Below are 23,485 nucleotides of genomic sequence, written 5' to 3'. Positions count from 1 at the left end.
CACCAGCCTCCCCCCACGCCCTCCCCACTGCCTGCTGCAAATTCACACCTTTCATCTGAGAAATCCAGTTCAAAACATTTCAACCCTCCAGTAAAAAGACATCCAAAGCCAATCTGGCATTCTGTTCCTGTGCAGACTCACTGTGATTACATGCTTAGTTCATACTACGGGAGTCTGCAGGTGTTCTTACTGTCTCGAAAACAGTCGAAAGGCAACTAAAGATTTGGGTCCCAGATCAGCCGCACCAACCACCACTTGGGAACCTGTTAGAAATGCAAATTCTCCGCCCCACCCCCTACCTACTGGGTCAGAAACTCGTGAGGGGTGGTGGGGGGGGGGTCGATCTGAGGGCCTTCCCACCCTCCAGGTGATGCTAACGCTAGTCAATGTGAGAACTTCTGACCTAAAGACACGGAACCAGTAAAGCAGCAGAACCGGAACTCCAATCCAGGCCTTCTGAGCTCCTTCCATTCTACCCCACTGCCTGCTGAGAATGTGCTGTTTTTCCACCTAGACTGTAGTTCCTTGAAAGTAAAGGTCTGATGAGGAAAACAGAGCCCAGGCCAAAGAGCTTCTCAGAAGTAGCATGCTATCTTATGTCTATATACAAGTGTTTTGTTTTCCAAATGCTTTCATAACCGTTCTCTCTTTTGATTCCTTGTATTCTTCCTATTGCAGTCAAAACAAATGTTAACACTGCAATTTTACTGATGATGAAATTCAGTTCAGTTCTTAGCTACCATTTACTAGACATTTATTCCATGACAACCTTTGTTCTAAGTGCTTTGCATGTATTAACTTATTTAACTAGCACAACAACACTAGGAGGTAAATACTGTGATTATCTTCATTTTGCAGATAAGAGAACTGTATTGGGAAGGGTGCAAAAAACATAGCCCCCACTAGACAGTTTCATTAGAGGGGATTTAATACAGGGAATGAAGTACAGGGGTTGGAATAACTGAAAAATCGAATGGAATGGTGAAGCCACCCAAAGATTAGCAACACAGGGAGCCACTACCATCCCTAAGGCTGGAAGAAAAAAGAGAAGATGTGCTGTTACGAGAGCCAGGAACAAGGGCTGCTGAACAGGAGCTAGAACCAAGGAAGAAACAACAGCCAGAGACACAGCCCAAGGCAGAGGGAGAGGGAGAGAGAGACTGTGGACTCTCTTTCTTCCATCCTCGAATCTTCCCCCGTGCCTCTCACTGGCCAAAGATAACTTACAGGAGGCCTTGCAAATGTAGTTTGCAGGAGAAGTGCAGGGAATGGATCCCTGGGGAAACAGGCAAGTGACCAGCATAAGAACAGTCACAGGTTGCGGGAATAACCTAAAGTTGCAGTTAGTTGTGGCAGAGCCAGGACTCAGCTGTCCGGTTCCATGACCTAGGCTCTTAGTCACTGTGCTATGGAACCGTCCAAAATCAAGTTACTACAGAGCCAAGACTAAGAGAACCCAGGTTCCCTAATTCCTATCCAAAAATCCTCTTTACCTCCCTAACATCACCAACCACAGCCCATCTCACCTTGAAATGCATTTAAAACAAAAGCTGTTTCACTGATCAAGGTTATGCTAAGGAGGTAGCCAAGGCCACTGGCTAGGTGTGGGAAACAGGAAGCCTTTCTACAAAAGTTCCCAAAACTCTAAAGCTCCAAGAGAATCATATGCAAAGCCTTCTGAGCCTCAAAGGAGTCTTTCTCAATTTTAAGGGTGCATGAAGACCATCTGTGGGGCTTATTATAATGTAGATTATGACTGATTACCAGTCAGTCGGTAAGCAGGGGTGGGGTGGGGGGGTGCGCCAGGAACCTGCACCTTTAACAAGTAACCCAGAGGATTTTGAGGCAATTCGTCGGTGACCAACACTCTGAGAAACACTGTTTTAAAAGTGCAAAGTGCAAAAAGACTACAACACAGGCCCAGTCTAAGAGATGAAGCCAAAAATTAATGAATTCAGAAACTCATCTGCCACATGTCCACGAATACCACCCTCAGCAGAAGAGCAGAAAGGTTTCAATGAACATGAATGTCTATTAACTCCACGCCAGGTTCCAGCCATCCCATAGACCAATCTCTCACTGACCTTGGCTGCCAAGGGTAGAGGCAGCCGTGTGGTAGGTCTCACAGTCCACACAAAATGTTCCTTGCTTCTCTGCTCCAAGCATCTCCAATTTCCGGGTGAGGAGCTCCACGGTCTGCTGGACACTCTTGCCCTCGGCCACGGGCATCTGGGACACACTGGAAGGGAGAGGACCAAAATCATCATGCACGTGTACTCATTGAGTCACTCACTCACCCGCAGAATCACAGCTCATCAGGGCCAGTAGTTACCTTAGTCACCATCAACCCAGACCTCCTCATTTTAAAGACAGGGAAACAGAGGCCCACAGTCCCTGAGAGCTTTGCTAAGAACCAGAGCAGGTCTCAGGACTCAGGTCTATGGCAACAGCATTTCCCGAGTGTGGTATGTGTGTCAATGTTCAAGAGAAGATTTTAGGTGGCATACAGACTGAGCATGCAGTAACACTGAATTATACGATGAGAAAGGGATTTCCTCTGCGTTTCTTTCAGCTCTGACTACATCAAAGACAAAGCCTCAACTTGGGGTTATTATGTTTTTACCAACTCTCTAACACTTTGCACGTGGGCTGTCCAGCACAGTAGCCACAAGCCACATGCGGCTATTTACACTTAAGCAAATAAAACAAAGTAAAACTTCAACTCCTCAGCTGCACACTACCCACATTTCAAGTGTTCGACAGCCACACATGACTGGGGGCTAGTGTACTGGGTAGTGCTGACACAGAACATTTCCATTGATGCGGAAAGTTCTAAGGATCCTGGGATCAAAGAGAAAGCAAGCCTCAAGTTTCTAATCTCTGGGAGTGAGAGGCAACAGTACGTACAAGAATTTAACCAAAACAATGAAACAAAAAGTTATTTCCAAGATTTCCTTCTATGGTGAGTGAAACTAGCTTCCCCTTCAGAGCGGTAGGAAACGATCACCAAGCACCAACTATGTGCCAGGCAGTGTCCAAAGGTCTTTAGATAAATTAACTCTTTGAATCTTCACATCAACCTTATAAGATATAATATTATTATCTCTTCATTGTCAATGAGGAAACTGAAGTACAGAGGGGTTGAATAACTCACACAAGGTCACAAAGCTTAGTGTGGGGTGGCGTGACCAAATTTCAAAGCCAGGCGAGCTGGCTTCATATCTGTGCTCTTAACCAGTCTACCAGAATGCTTCCCCAGGAATACAGTTGTCTGTTAAAATACTTCTAAGGAAAAGAAACAGAATCCAAAGAAGACATTAATAAATAATAGTTCAGGGGACTTCCCTGGTGGCACAGTGGTTAAGAATCCGTCTGTCAATGCAGGGGACACGGGTTCGAGTCCTAGTCCGGGCAGATCCCACATGCCGTGGAGCAACTAAGCCCGTGCGCCACAACTACTGAGCCTGCGCTCTAGAGCCTGCGAGCCACAATTACTGAGCCCGCGTGCCACAACTACTGAAGCCCGTGTGCCTACTGACGCCCACGTGCCTAGAGCCCGTGCTCTGCAACAAGAGAAGCCACCACAATGAGAAGCCCGCACAAGGCAATGAAGAGCAGCCCCCGCTCACGGCAACTAGCAAAAGCCCACGCGCAGCAACGAAGACCCAACGCAGCCAAAAAATAAATTAAATAAACAAATAAATAATAGTTCAAGTGCTACATGACTAAATAAAAATCATAAATACAGTCATACGTGGCTGAATTTGGGGAGACACTGCATTGCTTTATGATCAATCATAATCAACTAAATGAAGCTATAAAAACAGAGTCCTACTGTTGCTAAAAAATTGTCACTACTCTCCATCAGAAAAAGCACTAACAAGCAATGATGATGATGCTTATGTGCCTGATTTTGAAATAAAAGAGAACCCCTGGGACTTCCCTGGCAGTCCAATGGTTAAGAATCTGCACTTCCAATGCAGGGGGCGAGGGTTCGATCTTAGTTCTTAGGGGAACTAAGATCCCACATGGCACAGCGGAGGCCAAAAAAAAAAAAGAATCCCTAAGGTAATGCTACCGGGGTCAGAAGTCCTGGAAGGCTGAAAAACTTGAGAAGCATCCCAACCGACAGAGAGCCCTTTCCCTCTGTCTGCCTTCTGCACTGAAAGAACAGGGTTCCATGCCTCTGTGCAGCAAACTTTTTTTTTTGGCTGCGCCCCGCGGCATACCAGATCTTAGTTCCGCGAACGTTCCGCAAACAGGGAGGCGCGGAACTCTTAGTTTCCTGCAGTGGAAGCGTGGAGTCTTAACCACTGGACCGCCAGGGAAGTCCTCAGCAAACTTTTCATTCACGTTCCTCACATCCTTCTTACACTAAAGGACTTCGAAGGAAACTCATGATGTCAACTGCAGGAAGCAAATGTGCAGTCCCTGACAAATCTGCAAGACCTGGGCTACCAGGAGGACGAGTTCCCACAGGCTCTTATATGAAAAGCCTAGAGCCACTGACTTCAGATACCCTGGCCTCTAGCCCTCTCTGACCAGAAGGATGCTCAAGATATATATATATATATATTTTTTAAAGCCCTGAAATCTAGCATTTTGGAACTAATGCCTCCAAGAAAATTAGGCCCATATCTTTCCCTGCCACACTGACTTATAACATGTTAGAGATAATAAGTCCATAGAAACTAAACCAACCATGGAATTAAACATAGTAAGAAACAGGTCCTGAAGAGGTGATGTGCCTGGAATCCCAATCTCCTAATTCCCAATAGCTTCTTTTTTTCCTCTAGACCCAAGATCTTAAAATGGTCAAACTAGGACCATACACAGGCTGGTGTAACCGCATTTAGTGGCTGTAGGGAGGGGCAGGCGAAAACCTTAAAAAGATACTGTCTGCCTGTTGCCTATCCCCCACCATCCAGCCCTGCCTGCAAATGGGTCCTAGTCCCGATATCCTACTTCCGACCCTAAAGTTCCACCCCGGGCAGTACTATGGCCTCACGGGCAGCAAAACGTACCAAGAACAAGGGAAGGAGGTACACGACAATTGATGGGTTCTTAAGATAAAACCTTTTACCTGCCGCCTTCCAGGAGGAAGGGGCGCATCTCCGAGGGAAAAGTCCCGCAGATTCCGCAGCCCTCACGGTGGCCCCCTCACCCACACAACACGAGGACATCTTGCTCAGCTCCCGGGGGGTGGCGGACCCCGGTCCCGATCCTCCTCCCGGGTACACTGGAGGTTCCGAGGGCCTTCAAGACGGCAAGCCCCGCCCCCACAAAATCCCTTGAAGTCCTACCAAGTCACTCCCATGGTGTCGGGCCAGGATGATGGGAGGATCAAACAACTGAAATGCAGTACTCTCCGGCAGCCCACACGAGGTGAAGCAGCCCAACTAACGCAAGCTCCAGAGCAGGGAGACGCTCCGGAAATAACGTAAAAACAGAACGCCGAGTCGTCTAGCTCACGAGGAAAAGGGGCGTGTCTAGGCGCCCCAGTGACGTCACTGCCTGACACCACCACCACACCACCCCCCCCGACTTCCCGTTCGGGGAATTTCCGTTCGACTGGGAACACTGGGCCTAGATCCATGAAGCTAGGAAAGCGTGGCTCGGACTGCCACCACTTAGAGAAGCCAACATTAAATGCAATGAGTTTATTAGGGAATCCAGCTCCAGGACCCGTGAGCTCTTTTAGGCGATAGGGCGGCGCTGGTGGCAGTCCCGGCCTCCCAACGCGAGGGGGCGCTGTGAGCTCCGTGTGGCATCTTGGGCGCTGGGAGGTTACTGCGCAAGCGCATTCAGGGCTTTTTCCTCCATCCACACGTGTGAAACTTCCCGGCAAGGCTCTCGAGAAAAATGCCCAAATTGAAAGCGGCTCGTGGGGCCGGGGGTCAGGAAAAGCATGCGCCCCTGGCCGAGCAAATCCTGGCTAGGGACGCGGTGCGGGCAGGGGCCCGGGAAAAGCGACGGGGTCGTGGAACCGGAGAAGAGGAGGAAGAGTACGTGGGGCCCCGGCTGACCCGACGGATTTTGCAGCAAGCGCGGCAACAGCAAGAGGAGCTCGAGGCCGAGCATGGGACCGGGGGCAGGCCCGCGGCGCCGCGGGAGCGCACCACGCGGCTGGGTGAGTGGCCGGGGTGGGTACGAGGAAGAGGGTGGGTAGCTGGGGTGGATGGCTGAAAGGTTCCGGAAGGGGAATAGCTTGGAATAGAAAAACAGGGGGCCGTATTACACTCTTGCAAAGGTAATGGAATGGGACACCCAGCCCTGAGGCGGAATGAGGGTGGCCAGTGTCCTCCACTCCCACTCCTAGTTTTAGGCACTCGCTTTTAGGCACCCCCAAGGTTAGGCCAACAGGATGTGGTTGCTCACGCCACTAAGTTCTGCTAGTATTTATCCATTTGTTCTGTAAATACTTATGGGATGTCTAGTATGTACATTCCACTGTGCTAGGAGTTTAGATGGTATAGGTAAAAAAGTAAACAAGATAGACGAATACCTGACTTCAGGATCTTACAATCTAGCCCAGAAGAGAGACGATGAAATGGACAATTAGAATAATGCACTCCGTGATAAAGTGTAGTTTCTCTGATAACAATTGCATTAGTCTTGGGGGTCAGGCTTCCCAGATTGCTTGGCCTTTGTGCTAAGACCTGAAAAGTGGGGAGTGCTCTGAGCACAAAGAACAATATTGATTAGGGGCTAAAGAGGGAGAGAGATTAATTAAAAGGTGGTCAATTTTTTTCTTATTAGGCTGGGAGTGTTGACCTCCAAGTTGCTTAATCTGTTTCTCAGCTCTCATCTTTCATTTGTCCTGTGAGCAGTATTCGCAATGGAACACTAGCCTCTTGACTACAGTATCTTTACTTGACTTCTAAGACATCACATACCTGTTTTACAACTTCCTCACCTCTCAGTAGCCTTTGCAGGCTCCTCTTTTGCCACCAACCTCTTGCAGTGGCATAGGGTTCCATCCTTGGACCTCTTGTCTTCACTTCTGTTCACTGCTCTGGTGCTATCATCAGTTTCCAGGTTTAAATACCATGTATTTGGTAACTGCTTCCCAGTTCATATTCTAGCCCTGATCTTTTCCATGAAACCCAGATTCTTATATTTCAGCTACCTCTTCAGCCTCTCCAGTTTGAAGTCTGAGACATCTCAAATTTCACATGTCCAGAACAGAAATCCTGACCATCTTGCCAAACCTCCACCCACAGTCTCCTTCGTCTCAGTTAATGGCATGATGTCCTTCCATTTGCTCCAGACAGAAACCTTGGACTGCTCTCTTCCTCACTCCACGTCTGATCTATTAGGAAGTCCTGTTGACTCTACCTTAAAAATATATCCAGAATCAGATCACTTCTCACCATCTGGGAACAGCATCCTGTTCAAACCACCATGATCTCTCACCTGGATGGTTGCAGTAGCCTGCTAATTAGTATCCCATACCCGCTACAGTCCACTCAGCTCCACAGCTCGAGGATTACAGTGGTCTACAAAGACCTGTGTGATCTATACCTTTTGTCAGTCTGACCTTTTCTGCTTCCCCTAGGCCTGCTCTGAGCACTCCATTAAAAATTGCAACACCCCCACCCCTGTCTCCACACTCCAGCTTCTCTCTTCTGCTACGTTTCTTTTGTCGTGGCATTTGTCTTTTTTAAACGTAATATATGTCATATTAGTTCATCGTCTGTTTCCGCCATTAGAATGTAAGCTCTATAAGGGCAGAATGTTTTTGTTTCTCTTGTTCGCTTATATTCCAGCACCCAGAACAGTGCCTCACTTACAGCAGGCACTCGTTTGCTGAATGAATGATGGTGAGGTAGGTCAGAGCGAGAGCTACAAATGACTTGTAGGCTGCCCTGAAGACAATGGGGAGCTATTGGAGACTATGGGGACCAGTTAGGGGATTGTCGAATTAATCCAGGCAACAGGTGATAACTGACCTAGGCTTTGATGGGGGCGTGAAGGCTTTAAGAGGGATTCTGTGAGGTACAATGGAATAGGACTTGGTAATTGATTGGATGTTTTGAGTGAGGGCAGGGGACAAGGCAGGCCTGCTGCCCAGGCTCTGGCTTAGTATTGGCTGGATGGTGGTGCTATTTACTTAGATGTGGAACACAGTGAGTAGTGTAGACCTAGGAGGGAAAGGGAGTGAGTGTGGTTGATGACAGGTGAAGGTTGAAGTGCCTGTGGGTCATCCATGACCCAGCTCTGCAGGAGGCAGCTGGAGTTAGGGTCTGGAGCAAAGGGAGGTCCACCTACAGGTACAGATTTGGGAGTTAGCATGTGGAGACAAAAGATCTAGTACGTGTTCCCCTCCCCCCTTATTTAGCTTTTATCACACAGTCTCTGTTCTTAATGACCTGTTCATGTGTGGCGTTTTATCTCCCCACTTAGATTATTACCTCCCTTTTCAGACGCCCAGCCAGCTGTAGTCTTCCAATAATCGGTTATTCAGATGGGTTGGTCTGTTGAAATCTGAACTCACTGCCCGGCCTCACTTTACCCATCTAGCCTTATTTCTTGCAACTGTCTACACTCTTGGGTTTTTTTTTTTTTTTTTAAACCATTGATTATACACTTTTAAAGTTTTGTTTATTTATTTATTGGCCGCACCGTGCAGCTTGCAAGATCTTAGTTCCCTGGTCAGGGATTGAACCCTCGCCCTCAGCAGTGAGAGCGCAGAGTGCTAACCACTGGACCACCAGGGAATTCCCAACAGACACTCTTGTAACGAAGCCCTCTTGCCAGTGTTGTTACCCAGGTCTGGAAAACACGCCTTCATTTCCCATATTGCCTATCCAGAGCCTAACCATCCTCTGCACTCATCATCTTCTGGGTGCCTGTGGTATATACCATTTCTGCCACTCATTTTGGCACATAATCAAGCCCTACCATGCGTGTAAAAGAGGTGAAGAATGCACAGTCTAGACCTAGATCGCCTGCCTTAGGCAAGTCCCTTACCTTTCCTGCGCTTCAGCATCCCCATCTGAAACTGGGTATAATCATAGTCCCTATTTCTTGGGTTTATGATGGTTACGTACAGTGTTTAGAAGAGTTTGTGCTATATAACTGAGTATAGCGTGTTAACTGTTATTTACTACTATCACTGTCTCATTGGTTCATATGTGTACATTTTGTTTCTCAAGCAAGATTGTGCGCCACCCAGGGACTGGAAGGTAGCATTTGCATCACCTGTTTCACTTTGCACGTCTGTGTCTATTACAAGCCAGCCCTGGACCATATACATGATGGTTAACCTCTGAATTCCTAAGCCATCGCTTACCTTGCTCACCCATTTCATCTCCCCTCTTCTGAGTCCAGGAGTGCCACAGGATGGATCAGATGACGAGGAGTGGCCCACTCTGGAGAAGGCTGCCACCATGACAGGGCCAGACTACCACGCGGAGGTGGTTGTGGACCCCGAGGATGAGCGGGCCATTGAGATGTTCATGAACAAGAACCCTCCTGCCAGGTAGGGCTGGCACGGCCTGGGATTTGGGAGAGTGGGTCCTGGTAGCAACTTTATAGAGAAGAAACTTTATATGCAGAGAAGCGTGTGTCCTGGCAGTGTTTTGATTCCGCTCCTTTGGGAAGGGCCTGAGCATTGCCAGTTGTGGGGAACCGCCTTGACAAAAGTGGCCCATCCTCAAAGGACTGTTCTTAATGAGAATGACCCAGACTCAAAATACCTCCTCCCCCCTCTGTCTGCCTGCCTTAGAACTGCCTGGATTACCTGGGCAAACAGTTGCAGGCCTTGTTCTCTCTCTGGGTGATCTGTCCCATTGCATTTGGTCTTGGTGTGCTCAGTTTTCTTAGTGGTGAGCTCAGTTTCCTTGGCCACATCTTTTTCATACCCTAAGCTTCATTTTATCCAGGGTTTTCCAGCCCCAGCACTTCTGCATTTTGGGCTGGATAATTCTCTTCTGTGGAGGCTGTCCTGTGCAATTTAGGATGTCTAGCAGCATCCCTGACTTGTATCCACTAGATACCAGTAGTGACCGTCCCCCCAGCTGTAATGACCAAAAATTGTCTCCAGACGTTGCCAGATGTCCCCCAGGGGGCACCCCACAGTTAGAACCACTAACTCATTCTCATCTGTAGTAAATGCTAGGTCCAAAACATGCAGGCTTTCAAGCTCCTGTGTTCAAACTCTGGAGCCCGTGGATTTTGGCCCAGGAGAGGGGAGTCTAGGATAAGGGCCCTCGACCAGTTCATTCTGACCATGTGATGTTAATGTGACATTGTTCTTGGTTCTTCAGGCTCTTGGGTTCATGCATGTCTCATTGCTAGTAATACTGTGGGAAGGCAGGGAGGCTGAATGACAAGTTCCATGGCCGTGTATTTGAGAGGCAGGATGAAGCCGTGAGCCCCTTTCCCAGTGTGATGCGCAGCAGCTGAGGTGGATGTTACAAAGTGCGTGCTGGTCCCACCAGAGAGCCTCTCAGGTTCCCACCCAGCGGCTGTAACTCCTCTTTCGCAGCCCATTCTGACAAGCTTGGCAAGATGGTTTTCCAGCTTGTTGTCAACAGAAAAGTAAAGCTACTAGGAACAGGGGCTCCTGACAGTCTTGAGGGGTGACAGCTGGCATCTTCAGAGAGCAGGCTAGATCCACGTGAGCTCAGCAGTCAGAGGCCATTTAGTTTGGGGGCACATATGTACTGTAAGGTGCCTGACCTTCAGAACCTGAAAGACCAGGCTTTGACTCTTTCCCCTACTCGTGAGCTGTGAGACCTTGGGTGAGTTACTAACCCCTCTGCATATCGGTTCCCATGTCTGAGTAATGGGAATAACAATACCTCGCGTGGGTGTCACACAGACAGTGTGAGGGCACATCTGGGAAGTCCTGCCCTGGGAAGACAGGAGCCATGTTTGTTTTGTTTTAATTAATTTTTATTGGAGTATAGTTGCTTTACAAGGTTGTGTTAATTTCTACTGTACAGCAAAGTGAATCAGCTATATGTGTACATATATCCCCTCTTTTTTGCATTTCCTTCCCATTTAGGTCACCACAGAGCATTGAGTAGAGTTCCGTGTGCTATACAGTAGGTTCTCATTAGTTATCTTTTTTTTTTTTTTTTTTTTTGCGGTACACGGGCCTCTCACTGCTGTGGCGTCTCCTGTTGCGGAGCACAGGCTCCGGACGTGCAGGCTCAGCGGCCATGGCTTACGGGCCCAGCCGCTCCGCGGCATCTGGGATCTTCCCGGACCGGGGCACGAACCCGTGTCCCCTGCATTGGCAGGCGGACTCTCAACCACTGTGCCACCAGGGAAGCCCTAGTTATCTATTTTAAGGAGCCATTTTAAATAGACTTCAGCAGACCCTGGAGACACCTTTATTGCACCAAAGCCCAATGTAATGATAATTCTGAATCATCACGGTCTGATTGTGCTTAAGGAGGCTGGGAAAAAAAGATCTTTCATCTTGGACCTCTTTCCATAAACTTTAATAAATTAAAAGGGGGGTAAGTGTGTGCCATCGTCTCTCCCTAATGGTCCCAGCTACCAGAAATCTTGGTATATAATTGAGGTGTGTCTGGTACTCTGGAGAGGTCAGACCAGGGTTTTATAACTGGAGAGTCCTCAGCACACTGGCAGCATGTGATGGATGTGTTTGAAATAGGAACACTTGTCACAAACTTATTACTACTATCACTGATAGTTCCAGGTAGAGTACGTACGCTAACTTTTTTACTCCTCATGTTAACTTTATGAGAGTAGGTACTGTTATTATCCCTGTTTTACAGGGGAGGGAGCTGAGGCATAGAGAGGCAGAGTAGCATGCCCAGCGTCAGGCAGGGAGCAGAGGAGCCAGGACCTGAACCCAGGCAGGTTGACTTCAGAGGCTAGGTTCCTCGCCTCCACACACGACTGTCAGCTCCATCCTGAGCTGAATGACTGACTGCCAGGTCTTCTGTGCTGGGTTGTTGGGCCCAGAGGGGACTGAGGTCACGTGTCCCAACAAGATTGCAAGTTTATCGGGGCTCTCAAGGGACCGCGTGGGGAGTCAAGAGCTTCCTGGACTGAGAGCACGGCACTCCCACCCATTCCCTCCCTTTCTCCCAGACGCACCCTAGCTGACATCATCATGGAGAAGTTAACTGAGAAGCAGACGGAAGTCGAGACGGTCATGTCCGAGGTGTCAGGCTTCCCTGTGCCCCAGCTGGACCCCCGGGTCCTGGAGGTCTACAGAGGGGTCCGGGAGGTAAGAGCTGAGAGGAGAGCTGTGATGGGACTCCCTCACAGGGGCTTTGGGTGCCCACATCTCTCGTAGAAATAAGGCCTGGTGACTGAGAGCGGGCGCAGGGGTCAGAGTGCACAGCTCCAGGGTCCTGCTCTCCTGCTTACGTGACTCTCTGGTCTCAGTTTCCCCACTGGAAAATGAGGATGATAATAGCACCTCCTCACAGGGTGGTTGTGAGGATTAAGTGAGTTAATGTATGAAATGCACCCAGACAAGTGCCTGGCACCCGGCACCTGGTAAACATCGTGTATGTTAATGACGATGATGATTTTGTTCTCTCATCATCAGGTGTTGTCTAAGTACCGCAGTGGGAAACTGCCCAAGGCATTTAAGATCATCCCTGCCCTCTCCAACTGGGAGCAAATCCTCTACGTCACAGAGCCTGAGGCCTGGACCGCTGCTGCCATGTACCAAGCCACGAGGTAGAGCAGATGGGGGTCAGGGCTGCTTTGGGTCTGTAGGGAAGGGCTGGGTGTGGGAAGGGCAGGCTTCCCTTCCCTTTGCCATTACATCCTAGCTTTGCCCCCACAGCGCTGTCTTATGCTTCTTTATGTCATCATTTTCCCAGCTCTTTCTGTTTCCTGTTTTGGAGCCGAGACCCTGTTAAGAATATCTTGAGATGACTTTCCAGGGGAGAGGCTCAAAACTACCAGGATACAACCCTAGGGTGTCAGGGTGGCCTCAAAAGTCTGTGGCTCCCCAGGCATGCACAAGTCCCTGGTGACAGCAGGACAGAGGGACCCATGATGGAGAGGGGATGGTGAACAGCTGGGTACCTGTCTGCCTGGGAGAGCTCTGGCTCACCCCAAACACAGAGAGTGTTCACCCTGTTTGGGTACATCTCGTAGCCCCTCCTGTTCCCTCTCTAATCTGACCTGGGTGTTGCATGCACCCAGCTCGCTTCACACACCCTCGATCTCTTGCATGTACCATCCACATTGATATTTAAAAGGCGAGCTCCAGACTATCAGGTGACCTGGGATCTCCCCCCTTTCCTCCAAAAACACTAGGATTTTCGCCTCTAACCTAAAGGAACGTATGGCCCAGCGCTTCTATAACCTGGTCCTGCTCCCCCGGGTGCGAGATGACATTGCTGAGTACAAGCGACTCAACTTCCACCTCTACATGGCACTGAAGAAGGCTCTATTCAAGCCTGGAGCCTGGTTTAAAGGTGGGAACCCAGGAGGCACTTACGAAAGGGAGGGGCTGGAGCTCCTGCAGTACCTCCTTTCTCTCACTCTGGGCTTAGAGTGACTGCCCCTCTGCCCCTCCCCAGGCATCCTGATCCCGCTGTGCGAGTCGGGCACCTGTACCCTCCGGGAAGCCATCATCGTGGGCAGCATCATCACCAAGTGCTCCATCCCTGTGTTGCACTCCAGGTAGTGTCGGTGGGGGTGGAGGACCACTGGTTGGCGGATCTCCGCACGGCAGAGTCCCAGGACTGGGGATGGGGGGGGCAGAGTGGGGAAGGAGCTAAGCATAGCCCTGGGTTTGCAGCTCATTTAAGCCAGTGGGTGTATCGTTACTCCACAAGAATGTCAGTCCCACAGGAACAAGGTCCCAGGGCCTGGCACATGGTAGGTGCTCAGTAAATAGTTGAATGAATGAAAGAATGGGGAACATGGGAAGAAAGTAAGTTAGGGGTGGAGATCTCAGGACATTAGGACCTATTCTAGTTGAATACTGAGACAAGCAGTCTGAGCCAGACGTGGGGATTTGGCGTGAGTCAGCGTAGTGCTGGTAACTGGAGTCCAGGGAGTGAGACAGGGGAGGTGAAAAGAATGCCGGAGATTCCCCCTTTAGGGATAGCACAGTGTAAGGGCCAGAAAAGGAGAAGCCTTCCTCCAGCGTTTCCCTACCTCCCTTCCCCACTAGTGCAGCCATGCTGAAAATCGCAGAGATGGAGTACAGCGGTGCCACCAGCATCTTCCTGAGGCTGCTGCTGGATAAGAAGTACGCATTGCCCTACCGGGTGCTGGACGCCTTGGTCTTCCACTTCCTGGGTTTCCGGACGGAGAAGCGTGAGCTGCCCGTGCTCTGGCACCAGTGCCTCCTGACTTTGGTCCAGCGCTACAAGGCTGACCTGGCCACAGAGCAGAAGGAGGCCCTCCTGGAACTGCTTCGGCTGCAGCCCCATCCCCTGCTGTCCCCCGAGATCAGGCGTGAGCTTCAGAGTGCCATCCCCCGAGATGTAGAAGATGTTCCCATCACCATGGAGTGACGGAGCAGTGCTCGTCCTGGTCTGCAGGGCATGGGAGGACACCAGGATCCCTGCTGCTGACTAAAGGTGACACTGAGCCTTTATAGCCGAAGACCCAGTTCAGGGCCACGAGAGGTCACGGGCCTCTGATTCCCCAGTTCCTGACAGGGAGAACTGAGTCTGGCCGGCTCTCTCTTCCATTCTAGGCCTGCATCCCTGCTCAGTTCTGGGACCTGACTTGAAACTCCACAGCCTAACAGTCCCACTTCCCAGCTGGGGGTTGGAGTGGGTACTTTCTCTCAGGCTGTTGTGTCAGTTCACTGGGAGGTAGATAAAAACAAAAGGCAGGTATTTATTGAACTTCAGTGTTTTGATGTGGTGGATGGAGATCTTTCTGCTTTCCCTCTTTTGTGGAGGTGGGCACTGCATCCCTGCTCCTGTGTAGCAGTGGTTTCTTCCCCGGTTTACATGGGAGCCGTGCCCCCCTCAGACAAGTTTGTTTCTCGAGGCTGTACCCACCCTGCCAGCCCCTAGAGGGCACAGCCTTTGCCTTCCCCTGACACAGCCTACTTTGGGAGAATGCCAGCAACCAGGAGGTTGTTCACAAGATGGTCTCAGCTGTGGTTGGAAGAGCTAGGAGAAAGCACCTAGAGGAAAGTGGAGATACAGAGGCGAGAAAGGTCAAGCTCGGGGTCACCGCCAGACCAGTGCCCTAACTTTCTTAGCTAATGAAAGCTTTAGACCAAGGGTTGGCAAACCAGGGTCACATGCCTGTTTCCTTATGGCCCGTGAGCTAAGAAGTTTTACATTTTTGAATGGCTAGGGAAAAAATTGAAAGAAGGGTATTTTGTGATAGGTGAAGATTATATGAAATTCAGATTTCAGTGTCCATAAATAAAGTTTTATTAAGATGCAGCCACACCCATCCATTTCCAGGTTCTCTCTGGCTGCTTTCATGCCACAGCAGCAGAGGCGAGTACAGTCTGGCTAGAACCCTTGTTACGTGCTTTGGAGAATGTGAATTCGTTCCAGCCTAATTACTGTATTTGGGAGGAATTTGATCATAAAGCAAATTTCACATTTATATGCAGTTTTGTCTTTGAGAAACACTAGGTGAAAGCAGAAAACTGTACCCGGCTGAGCTGAGCCAGATGATACACGGAACGCACATACCTCAGACATGTGCGAGCGACACCAGTTCACCTTGCGGGTTGGTACCACACCCACATCTGGTGTTACAACCCGCCTTCCACATCCTTCCGACCTCCACTTCCACAGCAGACTTCAGGTGTTGTTTGTTTTTCAAGATAAAGGGCCATGTTTATTGCAGTATGTGTTTTTAACCATTTAATGGGTAAAAGCACTATCTTTCCTTTTTTTAAAAGACAAGTCTCCCTCATTAAGTATGAGTATAGTGCCTCAAGCCCCATTTTCCCCATAAGCCCTGTGGTTTTTATTGTGCAATTTTGCATGGTGCGGTGATTTTTAGGAATGCATAGATCACGTTATGAAGCAAAACTGACTGTATGTGGGGCAGAGACCATATGGCCCACAAAACCTAAAGTATTTACTCTGGTCCTTTACAGAAAAGGCTTGGCGACCCCTACTTGAGACCACTGATTTCCACCCTCTAGATATAGGCTTTTGCCCACACTGCCATCCAATCCAAGAAGCCAAAGAGAGTTTTATTTCAGAATCTTTATTAAGGTAGCGTGATGGTCCTGGGCCACCAGCCTGGACCTTGTGGCCTCGGGAAAGACCTGTGTCAACAGGGCTTGCCTCCCTCTCCAGACAGGGGGCTTGGTCACCTCCAGGTCATTGCTACTTCATCCCCCAGCCTTGCAGGATGGAGCAGAGGGCCAGAGGGAGAGGAGGGCGTGGCCCCACCCCAGGCTGTAGCAGCTCCTCGGCCATGAAGATCCTCTAGCGGTAGGATAGGGGAGGAATGCAGCAACCACCAGGGTCACCACCACTCAGGGTAGATGGGCCCCACCACACCCTCTTACAGCTGTACTCAAAGCAATTAATAAATTAAAACAACCTCTTCCTTCAGCACTGCCCCTCCACCCCCCAATCACACAGGAGAAGCTGAGCAGAAAGCAAAGCGAGGAGGTTGGTTCCTGCCCCTCAGACAGAGGCCAGGGCCCCTCCCTCTAGGAGCAGCTGAGAGCATGGATTATGCAGGGGCCTCCAAGTGCATTGAGAGGAGATGTCCACTCTTTCTTCTCACATGTGTCTAGAACATGTGAGGATTCTTCAGAAAGACCCCAATCCAAATGCAGTAACTAGGGAATTCCCTGGCAGTCCAGTGGTTAGGACTCCGCGCTTTCACTGCCGAGGGCCCGGGTTCAACTTTGGCAGTTGAGAACACGAGAGCCCCAGAGATAAGGGGGCCCCCAAAAGGAATGCTGGCACATGTATTCTACAGACTTCAATTTCATCTCTGGCCAGCCTGGCCCGCCCCCAGCTAGGACCGGGATGGGGGCTGAGCTGGTCAGATGCAGGGAGGAGGAGGAGCCTGACTGGCCACCCGCCGCAGCTGGCCAGGCCCCTTAGTGCACACTGCAGGGACAGGTAGGACCCGACCCCTTCGGCTTGCGACAGGCAAGTAGGAAGGAGCCCCCTCGGGCTTCAGCTGTGGCATGGTTCGTTCCTGCAGGCAGGGAGGGGGGTGGCAGTGTCCCCTCCTCTGCTGTCGGTGGCCACTCGAGGGGGCCTCGCCAGGGCTACAGGTGGATGGCTGTGACATCTGTGGGAGTGCTGGTCTGGCTGGGCCCCTGGCTGCTGGAGCCCCTGGGGGCTTTGGGCACTGGACTGGGGGAGGTCTGGGCGGCTTCCCTGAGGCTCTCCCTGAGGGCAGCTTCAATCTGCTCCTGACAGGCCCGCAGGCAGTCCTGGGAACAAGGGGGAACGGTGAGGAAGGTCCACGTCCCTCCCCCCATAGCATGTGGCAGCAGGTGCTGGAGGACACCTCCCAGCACACAGGGAAGTCTGGGGAGGTTAGGCCACAGCCCAACCCCAGGAATCAGCTTTCAATTCTCAGAAACTGGCAAGAGGATGTGGCAAGAGGGTGTGAGAGCAGCCCAGCATCTGACACCAAATCCCCCACCCCCACTCCTGCACACCGTTTGGCAAGAAAAGGGTACCCAGGGACAGTGCCCTTCAGCCCGCCCAAGACACTTGCTCTTCTCCAGACCAAGGAAGGAGATAAAAGGCCACAGAAGCCCCAAAAGCAGGGCACTCAAAACCAGGAGTGGAGACGGGGCCGGGGGTGGGGGGGCGACAGCTCCCTCTGCTGGAGGCTCAGGGAATATAGCGCTGCCTCGTGAACTGAGGCCACTTGCCCAGCTGCCCAGCACTCACCACTTCAGTGCCTGTGATCCCTGCCAGCAGCTCTGTGAGCTCATCCCCAGATGTGGAGCAGGCACCCAGGCCTTGCACTGCAGCTCCAATGCTTCCCGTGGCAATCATGGATGGCGGGTACATGGCAAAGGTGTAATCTTGGAAAGAGAGGGGACCATGAGGCAAGGGTGGTTTCAAGGATAACAACCAGCACGCACCTTCTATTACCCAGAAGTGCCAGGCCGTGTGAACAGAGCAGGGGTCTTCTTGAAAACCCCAGCAGCGAGTGGTGTCAGATAGCAGGGGAGAAATGCAGGAAAGGGGCTCTTTACTGGAGAGGGTCGGGTCCAGGGTGGTCTGTAAGTGATCCTGGCCAGGGACCAGGGAGTGAATGAGTCTCTTCCTGGTGTGGACACAAAATCAGGGTTAAGAGACCTGGTTTCTGCTCGCAACTTAGTCACTGTAAGACCCTGGGCAAGTCACTTCTCTCTAAGCTCTCAGTGACCCACCTACATACTTGGGGGGTGGGGGGGTGGTCTCTTGAGATCCCATACAGCTCTGCTGCTTTTCTGTATTGAGACTGGGGGCTCAGAGGGAACAGAATTTTCACAAATAAATTTTGAGAAGAAATTTAAGAAACCAGAAATCTGTTCCAATATTTCAGTTCAAGAAACCAGAATCTCCTGGTTACCGCTCACCCTTCCAAGTCTTCTGATTTCCCCGGCTTGGTAAAAATGTGTTTAGGACCCTTACCTGTAGCACAGAGGGCCAAAAAAGTCTGGGCGTGCTTCTTGACCAAGGCCTGTCGGTCACGGGGCAGAGAGAGCCGGTGCAGAATCAGGGCCAGGAAATCATGGGCAATCACGGCAGCCAGGTCCCACTTGAGCTTCCCCAGGACCAGCACCTCCCAGTCCTGGAGGTTGAGGAAGAGGGTAGGGTCAGTGGCTAAAGAAAGGAAGAGGAGGGAGTAAAGCAGAGGTCTCACAGGGAGGGAAGCGCATCACACTTGAAGGTCAGGACCCCAGTTCTGCTTTTGAATGTAAGGACTGGCACTGTGGCAGGGAAGAGGTGGGGGCACTTGCTTTGAGCCCTATTGATCATTTCCTAGATGCCAGAACTACATGCTTTACAAGAATTATCTCTTTTAATTCTGCTGGGTTATCTTTGGGATCCAGTAATCCAGGCCTTCTCCTGACTTCCTGCAAGGCTCTGAGCACTTCTCCAGCCAGGGCTGAAAGAAAAGACTGCAGCAGCAGATCACCGCCACCATCACCATGAACTTGAGGCTCCTCTGGCACGAAGCAGAAAGATTCTCCATAATCCCAAGGATCTGTGAAAGGGGAGCTCACTAGCCTGCCCCCAACTCAGCATCCCATCCAAGTCCACACCTCTTTGAAGCAACTGGGGTGAGCATGAGGCCACACCTCCTGTGACACAGCTGCTGAGCCAACCCTGAGGTTCCTCAAAGTGGAGGTTGCCCAACCCAACCCACATCCCCTTGGTGGGACATTGGGGTGTAGGGCTGAGATAGAGCACCCCACTCTACCTCTTTGGCTGGAACCCATAGTGCCTAGTGCCATTTGAGTCTTAGGAAGAGAAGTGGAGGCCAAACCAAACAGGATGGGTCCAGATGATCCCTGAGGGATCAAACCATCTCTCTGCCTGCCCTAGCCTCTATACCACTGCTAGGTCCTGGAGGGAGGCTGGGAGCCCCACCCCAATCCACTCATCTGGGGTTCCCAGCCCTGGCCCCACTTCTGAGTTGCACACATGAGGATTTCTTCATTGTTTTATCTCAGGAAGGAACTCATGGGTTTGACCCCTTACTGAGGTAGAAATGGCAACCCCATCCAACCTCTTTTAGGCTCCCAGTCACACTGTCCCTCTCCTGGCCCCACCTAGGTGTCATCCTCTTGAACCTCTCACAGAGCCCCACAGAAAACAGCCCAGCCTGGAGCGGGAAGAAGTTGGGCAGAGAAGCTAGCATTCTACTCCCGGTGCTTGTCCCAGTGGTCAAACTCCTAACTCAGAAGTGAACAGAGGGACTTGCCTGCTGGCACAGTGATTAAGAATCTGCCTGCCAGTGCCGGGGACACAGGTTTGAGCCCGGTCCGGGAAGATCCCACATGCCGCGGAGCAACTAAGCCCATGCACCACAACGACTGAGCCTGCGCTCTAGAGCCTGTGAGCCACAACTACTGAGCCCGCGTGCCTAGAGCCTGTGCTTCGCACCAAGAGAAGCCACCGCAATGAGAAGCCTGTGCACCACAAGGAAGAGTATAACTCCTGCTCGCTGCAACCAGAGAAAGCCCACATGTGGCAACGAAGACCCAATGCAGCCTAATTAATTTTTTTAAAAAAAAGAAACCTTTAGGGGAAAAAAAAGTGAACAGAAAGCACCTAGCATCCAAGGAAACATCTAGAAGGCAACTTGGAGTGGGGCTTTCCCTGTGGGGAGGCATAGGGTCCTGCGTGAGGGAGGGCAGCCACCTTACCCTGTATCAGGGCAGCCCCTGAGAATCTCAGCCCTCACTTGGCCAAGAACACACCCCTGGCAGCTTCCATCACGTCCCTAACCTCTAAGGCCACCTGAGTGCTAGAACATCCAAATTCTCCTCAACCTCAGTGCAATGCTGAGGCAGGACCTTTCTTTCCTTCCTTCTCTGGGCCCCAGCCTTCTCTGTGGCATGAGGATTTGGACTGACTGGAGCTCTCTGAGGTCCCTTCCAACTCTGACCTTCTAGGAAGTCATTGATCGGCATACTCCACCCCCCAGCTCAGGCATGGGGAGGACTTTTGGCCTGTTCTGAAAAACTCTCCTCACATAAAGGCACACACGCCATCCTAATCTTTTCACAAAAAGGAAGTCACCTTCTAGCCTAAACCCCTCCAAACACATCTTGCTCATTAGCCCTGAAAACCAGCTCCACTGGTTTGCCAAAAACTACCAAAAACTAGACTTGCCAAAAACTACCAGATTCATCACAAAGAGCTGTGGGGCCTCCCGGATTCCCAACTCCGGCCTCCTACTCCCATCTCCGAGAGCTACTTGGCAGGAAGAGGAATCCCGTTCCTCGACAAGCAGCACTCGGGGGCCCCAGTACCCTGGCTTCTTGGCCAGCCAATCACAGCAGCCTGCACGCTGCCCTCCTCCCCGGGAGATGGGGCCCAGAGACTCCTCTCCGGGTCAAGAGAAGACTGGGCCGCTGTAGAGCAAGGTGGAGGAAGGTGCCAGCTCACCCGTCTCCCCCCACCCCCGCCCCTCGGGAGACGATCTGCACGCCCTAAATAACCTCTTCCAGATCCAAGCAGCTCCCCCACCTCCTCTCCAGGCTCAGTGGGGAAAGAGAACCGGTGTCTCCCCTGTCCTGCCTCGGGAAGAGCCCAGCCCAAGTTCCCAGCAAGAGGCCCAGGGAGCCACTTCCCAAACCACAGGAGTGACAGCAGCTCCCCACAGTGTTATGAAAGACCTTGGTCAGAGTGGGTGGGCCAGGGGACAGGGCATCATTATCACATCGGAAGCAGCTGCAGCTCAGCCCCAGTCTGTGCCTCAGCTCTGGCCTTTGGCTAAAGAGGAAAAGAAGAGATGATTCCACAGGCCTGAAGCAGCTGCTCAAGTTTCCCAGAGTGAGGCTAGCGAATGGAGAATTAGGAAGGAGCTGTTTCTCCTGGGATATAAAAGGAAGGAAAGAAGGTGGGATGAAACGCCTTGGCCCTTCCTTACAGCAACCCTGGCTATAATCTGCTCTGGGAGGCTTTTCAATCACAAAGTCCACACACTGGGATAAAGACTCAACCAGGGCGGCCCCCCTCCCCCACATGAAGCACATTCCACTCCCCCACTCCAGGGGGGGTGCGTAGGCATGTCCTGCTGCTGCCAATAAATAACTCATGGTGGCTGTGTAAACCCAGAGGCAAAGTACTAGTGAGTGTAGACATGCAGTTTGACTTGTTGCTATCTGGGGGAAAGACCAGGAAGGAGTGGCACCCACTGGAGGTCAGGAGAAGGGGTTTGGTTCACGCTGGCAGTGCAAGCCTGGGCTTGGGGCTACCCTGACTATCACACCACACTGTCCCATCTCTTATCAAAAAAAAAAAAAAAAAAAGCCTCTGCTACCCTCCCCAGGGACAGAAAGCCTCTTGAGGGTCTTAGCTTTCCTTTTCCTGGTAAGTGAGGAGGCAGTGTGTGTTGGGGGGTAGGGAGGATTATGCACGCACCCGCAGCTGGCGGGGAGAGACAGAGTGGTCGGTGTAGATGCAGAGTTTTTCGATGGTCAGGGGCGTAGTCTCGCGCAGCTTGGAGGCCAGCAGCATGCAGACCGCACCCAGGAGCTGCAACTGCGCCTTGCGGGTGGGGACGCAGGACAGGTAGCGATCCAGGTAGTTCATGGCCAGGGGGAAGACTTCCTCCTCACAGCGCTGCTCCTCACACACCTGGGGGAGGGCGCACAGTCACTTCTGGGGCAGAGGCAAAGGAAACGCAGCAGCACTAAAGGGGGGGGGGGGCGGTGAGCTGAAGGGAAGTGGAATAGGGAGCAAGAATCGGGAGGGGGTAGGTGTACTTACAGTGACAAGGACTAATACGCAGGATGCGCCTTCCCCAAGGTGTTGTCCCCCCTCCACTTCCTCTGCGGTGCCTCCTTCCCCCCGGGGGTGGGGGGAAGCGGGGTACGCCAGAGGCTTCCTCCCTTAAGGATTCCAAACTGAGACTGCCCCCACCCCCACCAATACCGAGGGTGAGAGGGGACGGAAGAGTCACCCACGGGAGCCAGAGAACTGGGACCTTAAACCCCATTACCGCCACCCAGTGCACACACCCAAAGGGAAGGGAGGAGACGCCAGCGGCTGCCTCCCGCACTTTTCATTTCCCTGACTGCCGGAACAGCGCGCCACCCCACCGCCTTCCCCGCCAGAACCCCGCGACACACAGGAACCGGCTCTGCGGCGGGGGCGGCCGAGCCCAGGGTTTTCCAGGCGCGCTCTCCCTAGAAGACCGGGCGGGGGAGCGAGGGGGGAGACGCTGAAAGAAGCCGGAGGGGAGAGGGTGGCCCTTGTCCCGCTTTTCCGGCCCGAAGAGAGGGTTACTTGGGGTGCCAAACAACTGGCAGTCAAAGTCAGGGTTGGAGAAGGGAAAGAAAGGGACACCAGGGAGGCAGCCAGGTAGGGTGCACCAGTGAAAGGAGTGAAAGGCCAGGCCCCGAGGATCTGCGCCACAGAAACATCTTGCTGATTGTTGTTGGGACCAGGATGTCCCAAGCCGGGGACGCCGGGGTGGCGGGGGAGGGGAGACCCTCCGGGCGGTACCTCCAGCATCCAGTACGCCAGCATCTTCCGCATGTGCGGCTTGATCTCCCTCTGCACACACTGGAAGTAAGAGGCGCGGGGCACGTAGCGCTCTTCCAGGCGGAGCAAGCTCTGCAGGACACGCTGGTCCCCCAGCAGCCGCGGGTCCGGCCCGGCCCGGGGCGCGTGCCGGGTGCCCTCGCAGCACAGCAGCTCCATACTCGGGCAGCGCACGGGCAGGGCGGGAGTGCGGGCTCGCGAGCCAGAACGCAGGCGGCGGGCCGGAGAGCGCGGGGCGCGGGTCTAGTGCTGGCGCTGGCACTGCGCGGCGGAGCCTCAGCCCGCCCCCGCCGCCGAGCGCGCCGCTTCCCTGACAGGCGCCCCGCCCCTCGCGACCGAGTAGCAAC

The 23,485-nt window shown here is 52.0% G+C and overlaps 3 protein-coding genes across 8 annotated transcripts in view; 1 reads left to right on the top strand and 2 right to left on the bottom strand.

Annotated features, from left to right (window-relative positions):
• Positions 1-5,460, bottom strand: part of MED20 (mediator complex subunit 20) — a 43,183-nt gene extending 37,723 nt beyond the window's left edge. For 2 of the 3 annotated variants that reach the window (XR_010946832.1, XM_067752997.1), the window contains exons 1-2: positions 5,304-5,460; positions 2,085-2,239 (exon numbers count right to left, since the gene is read on the bottom strand). Coding sequence is in view for 2 of the 3 variants with exons in the window: in XM_067752997.1 (XP_067609098.1) it covers positions 2,085-2,239; positions 5,304-5,317 (169 nt within the window). In the remaining variant the exon portion in view is untranslated. Of the gene's footprint in view, positions 1-2,084; positions 2,240-5,024; positions 5,277-5,303 lie in introns of those variants that run through there. The other variant, XM_067752998.1, reaches the window with a different exon arrangement.
• Positions 5,461-5,527: 67 nt separating this feature from the next.
• On the top strand, positions 5,528-15,537 carry BYSL (bystin like). The gene is made up of 7 exons (XM_067752983.1): positions 5,528-6,130; positions 9,334-9,484; positions 12,076-12,214; positions 12,542-12,675; positions 13,264-13,424; positions 13,530-13,632; positions 14,129-15,537. The coding sequence occupies exons 1-7, from the start codon at positions 5,863-5,865 to the stop codon at positions 14,472-14,474; spliced, it is 1,302 nt and encodes a 433-aa protein (XP_067609084.1). The 5' UTR covers positions 5,528-5,862; the 3' UTR covers positions 14,475-15,537.
• Positions 15,538-16,136: 599 nt separating this feature from the next.
• Positions 16,137-23,485, bottom strand: part of CCND3 (cyclin D3) — an 81,206-nt gene continuing 73,857 nt past the window's right edge. Inside the window, exons 1-5 of one of the 4 annotated variants that reach the window (XM_067752992.1) lie at positions 23,100-23,445; positions 22,014-22,229; positions 18,549-18,708; positions 17,817-17,953; positions 16,137-17,347 (exon numbers count right to left, since the gene is read on the bottom strand). In XM_067752992.1, the coding sequence (XP_067609093.1) occupies positions 17,180-17,347; positions 17,817-17,953; positions 18,549-18,708; positions 22,014-22,229; positions 23,100-23,297 (879 nt within the window). In that variant the 5' untranslated portion in view covers positions 23,298-23,445 and the 3' untranslated portion in view covers positions 16,137-17,179. Of the gene's footprint in view, positions 17,348-17,816; positions 17,954-18,548; positions 18,709-22,013; positions 22,230-22,361; positions 22,527-23,099; positions 23,446-23,485 lie in introns of those variants that run through there. The other 3 variants (XM_067752993.1, XM_067752995.1, XM_067752996.1) reach the window with 3 other exon arrangements.

This window comes from Pseudorca crassidens, chromosome 10 (genome assembly GCF_039906515.1).
Source record: "Pseudorca crassidens isolate mPseCra1 chromosome 10, mPseCra1.hap1, whole genome shotgun sequence".
Lineage (NCBI taxonomy): Eukaryota > Metazoa > Chordata > Mammalia > Artiodactyla > Delphinidae > Pseudorca > Pseudorca crassidens.
The sequence above is the reverse complement of the archived record's forward strand: the minus strand, read 5'-3'. Positions and strand labels throughout refer to the sequence as shown.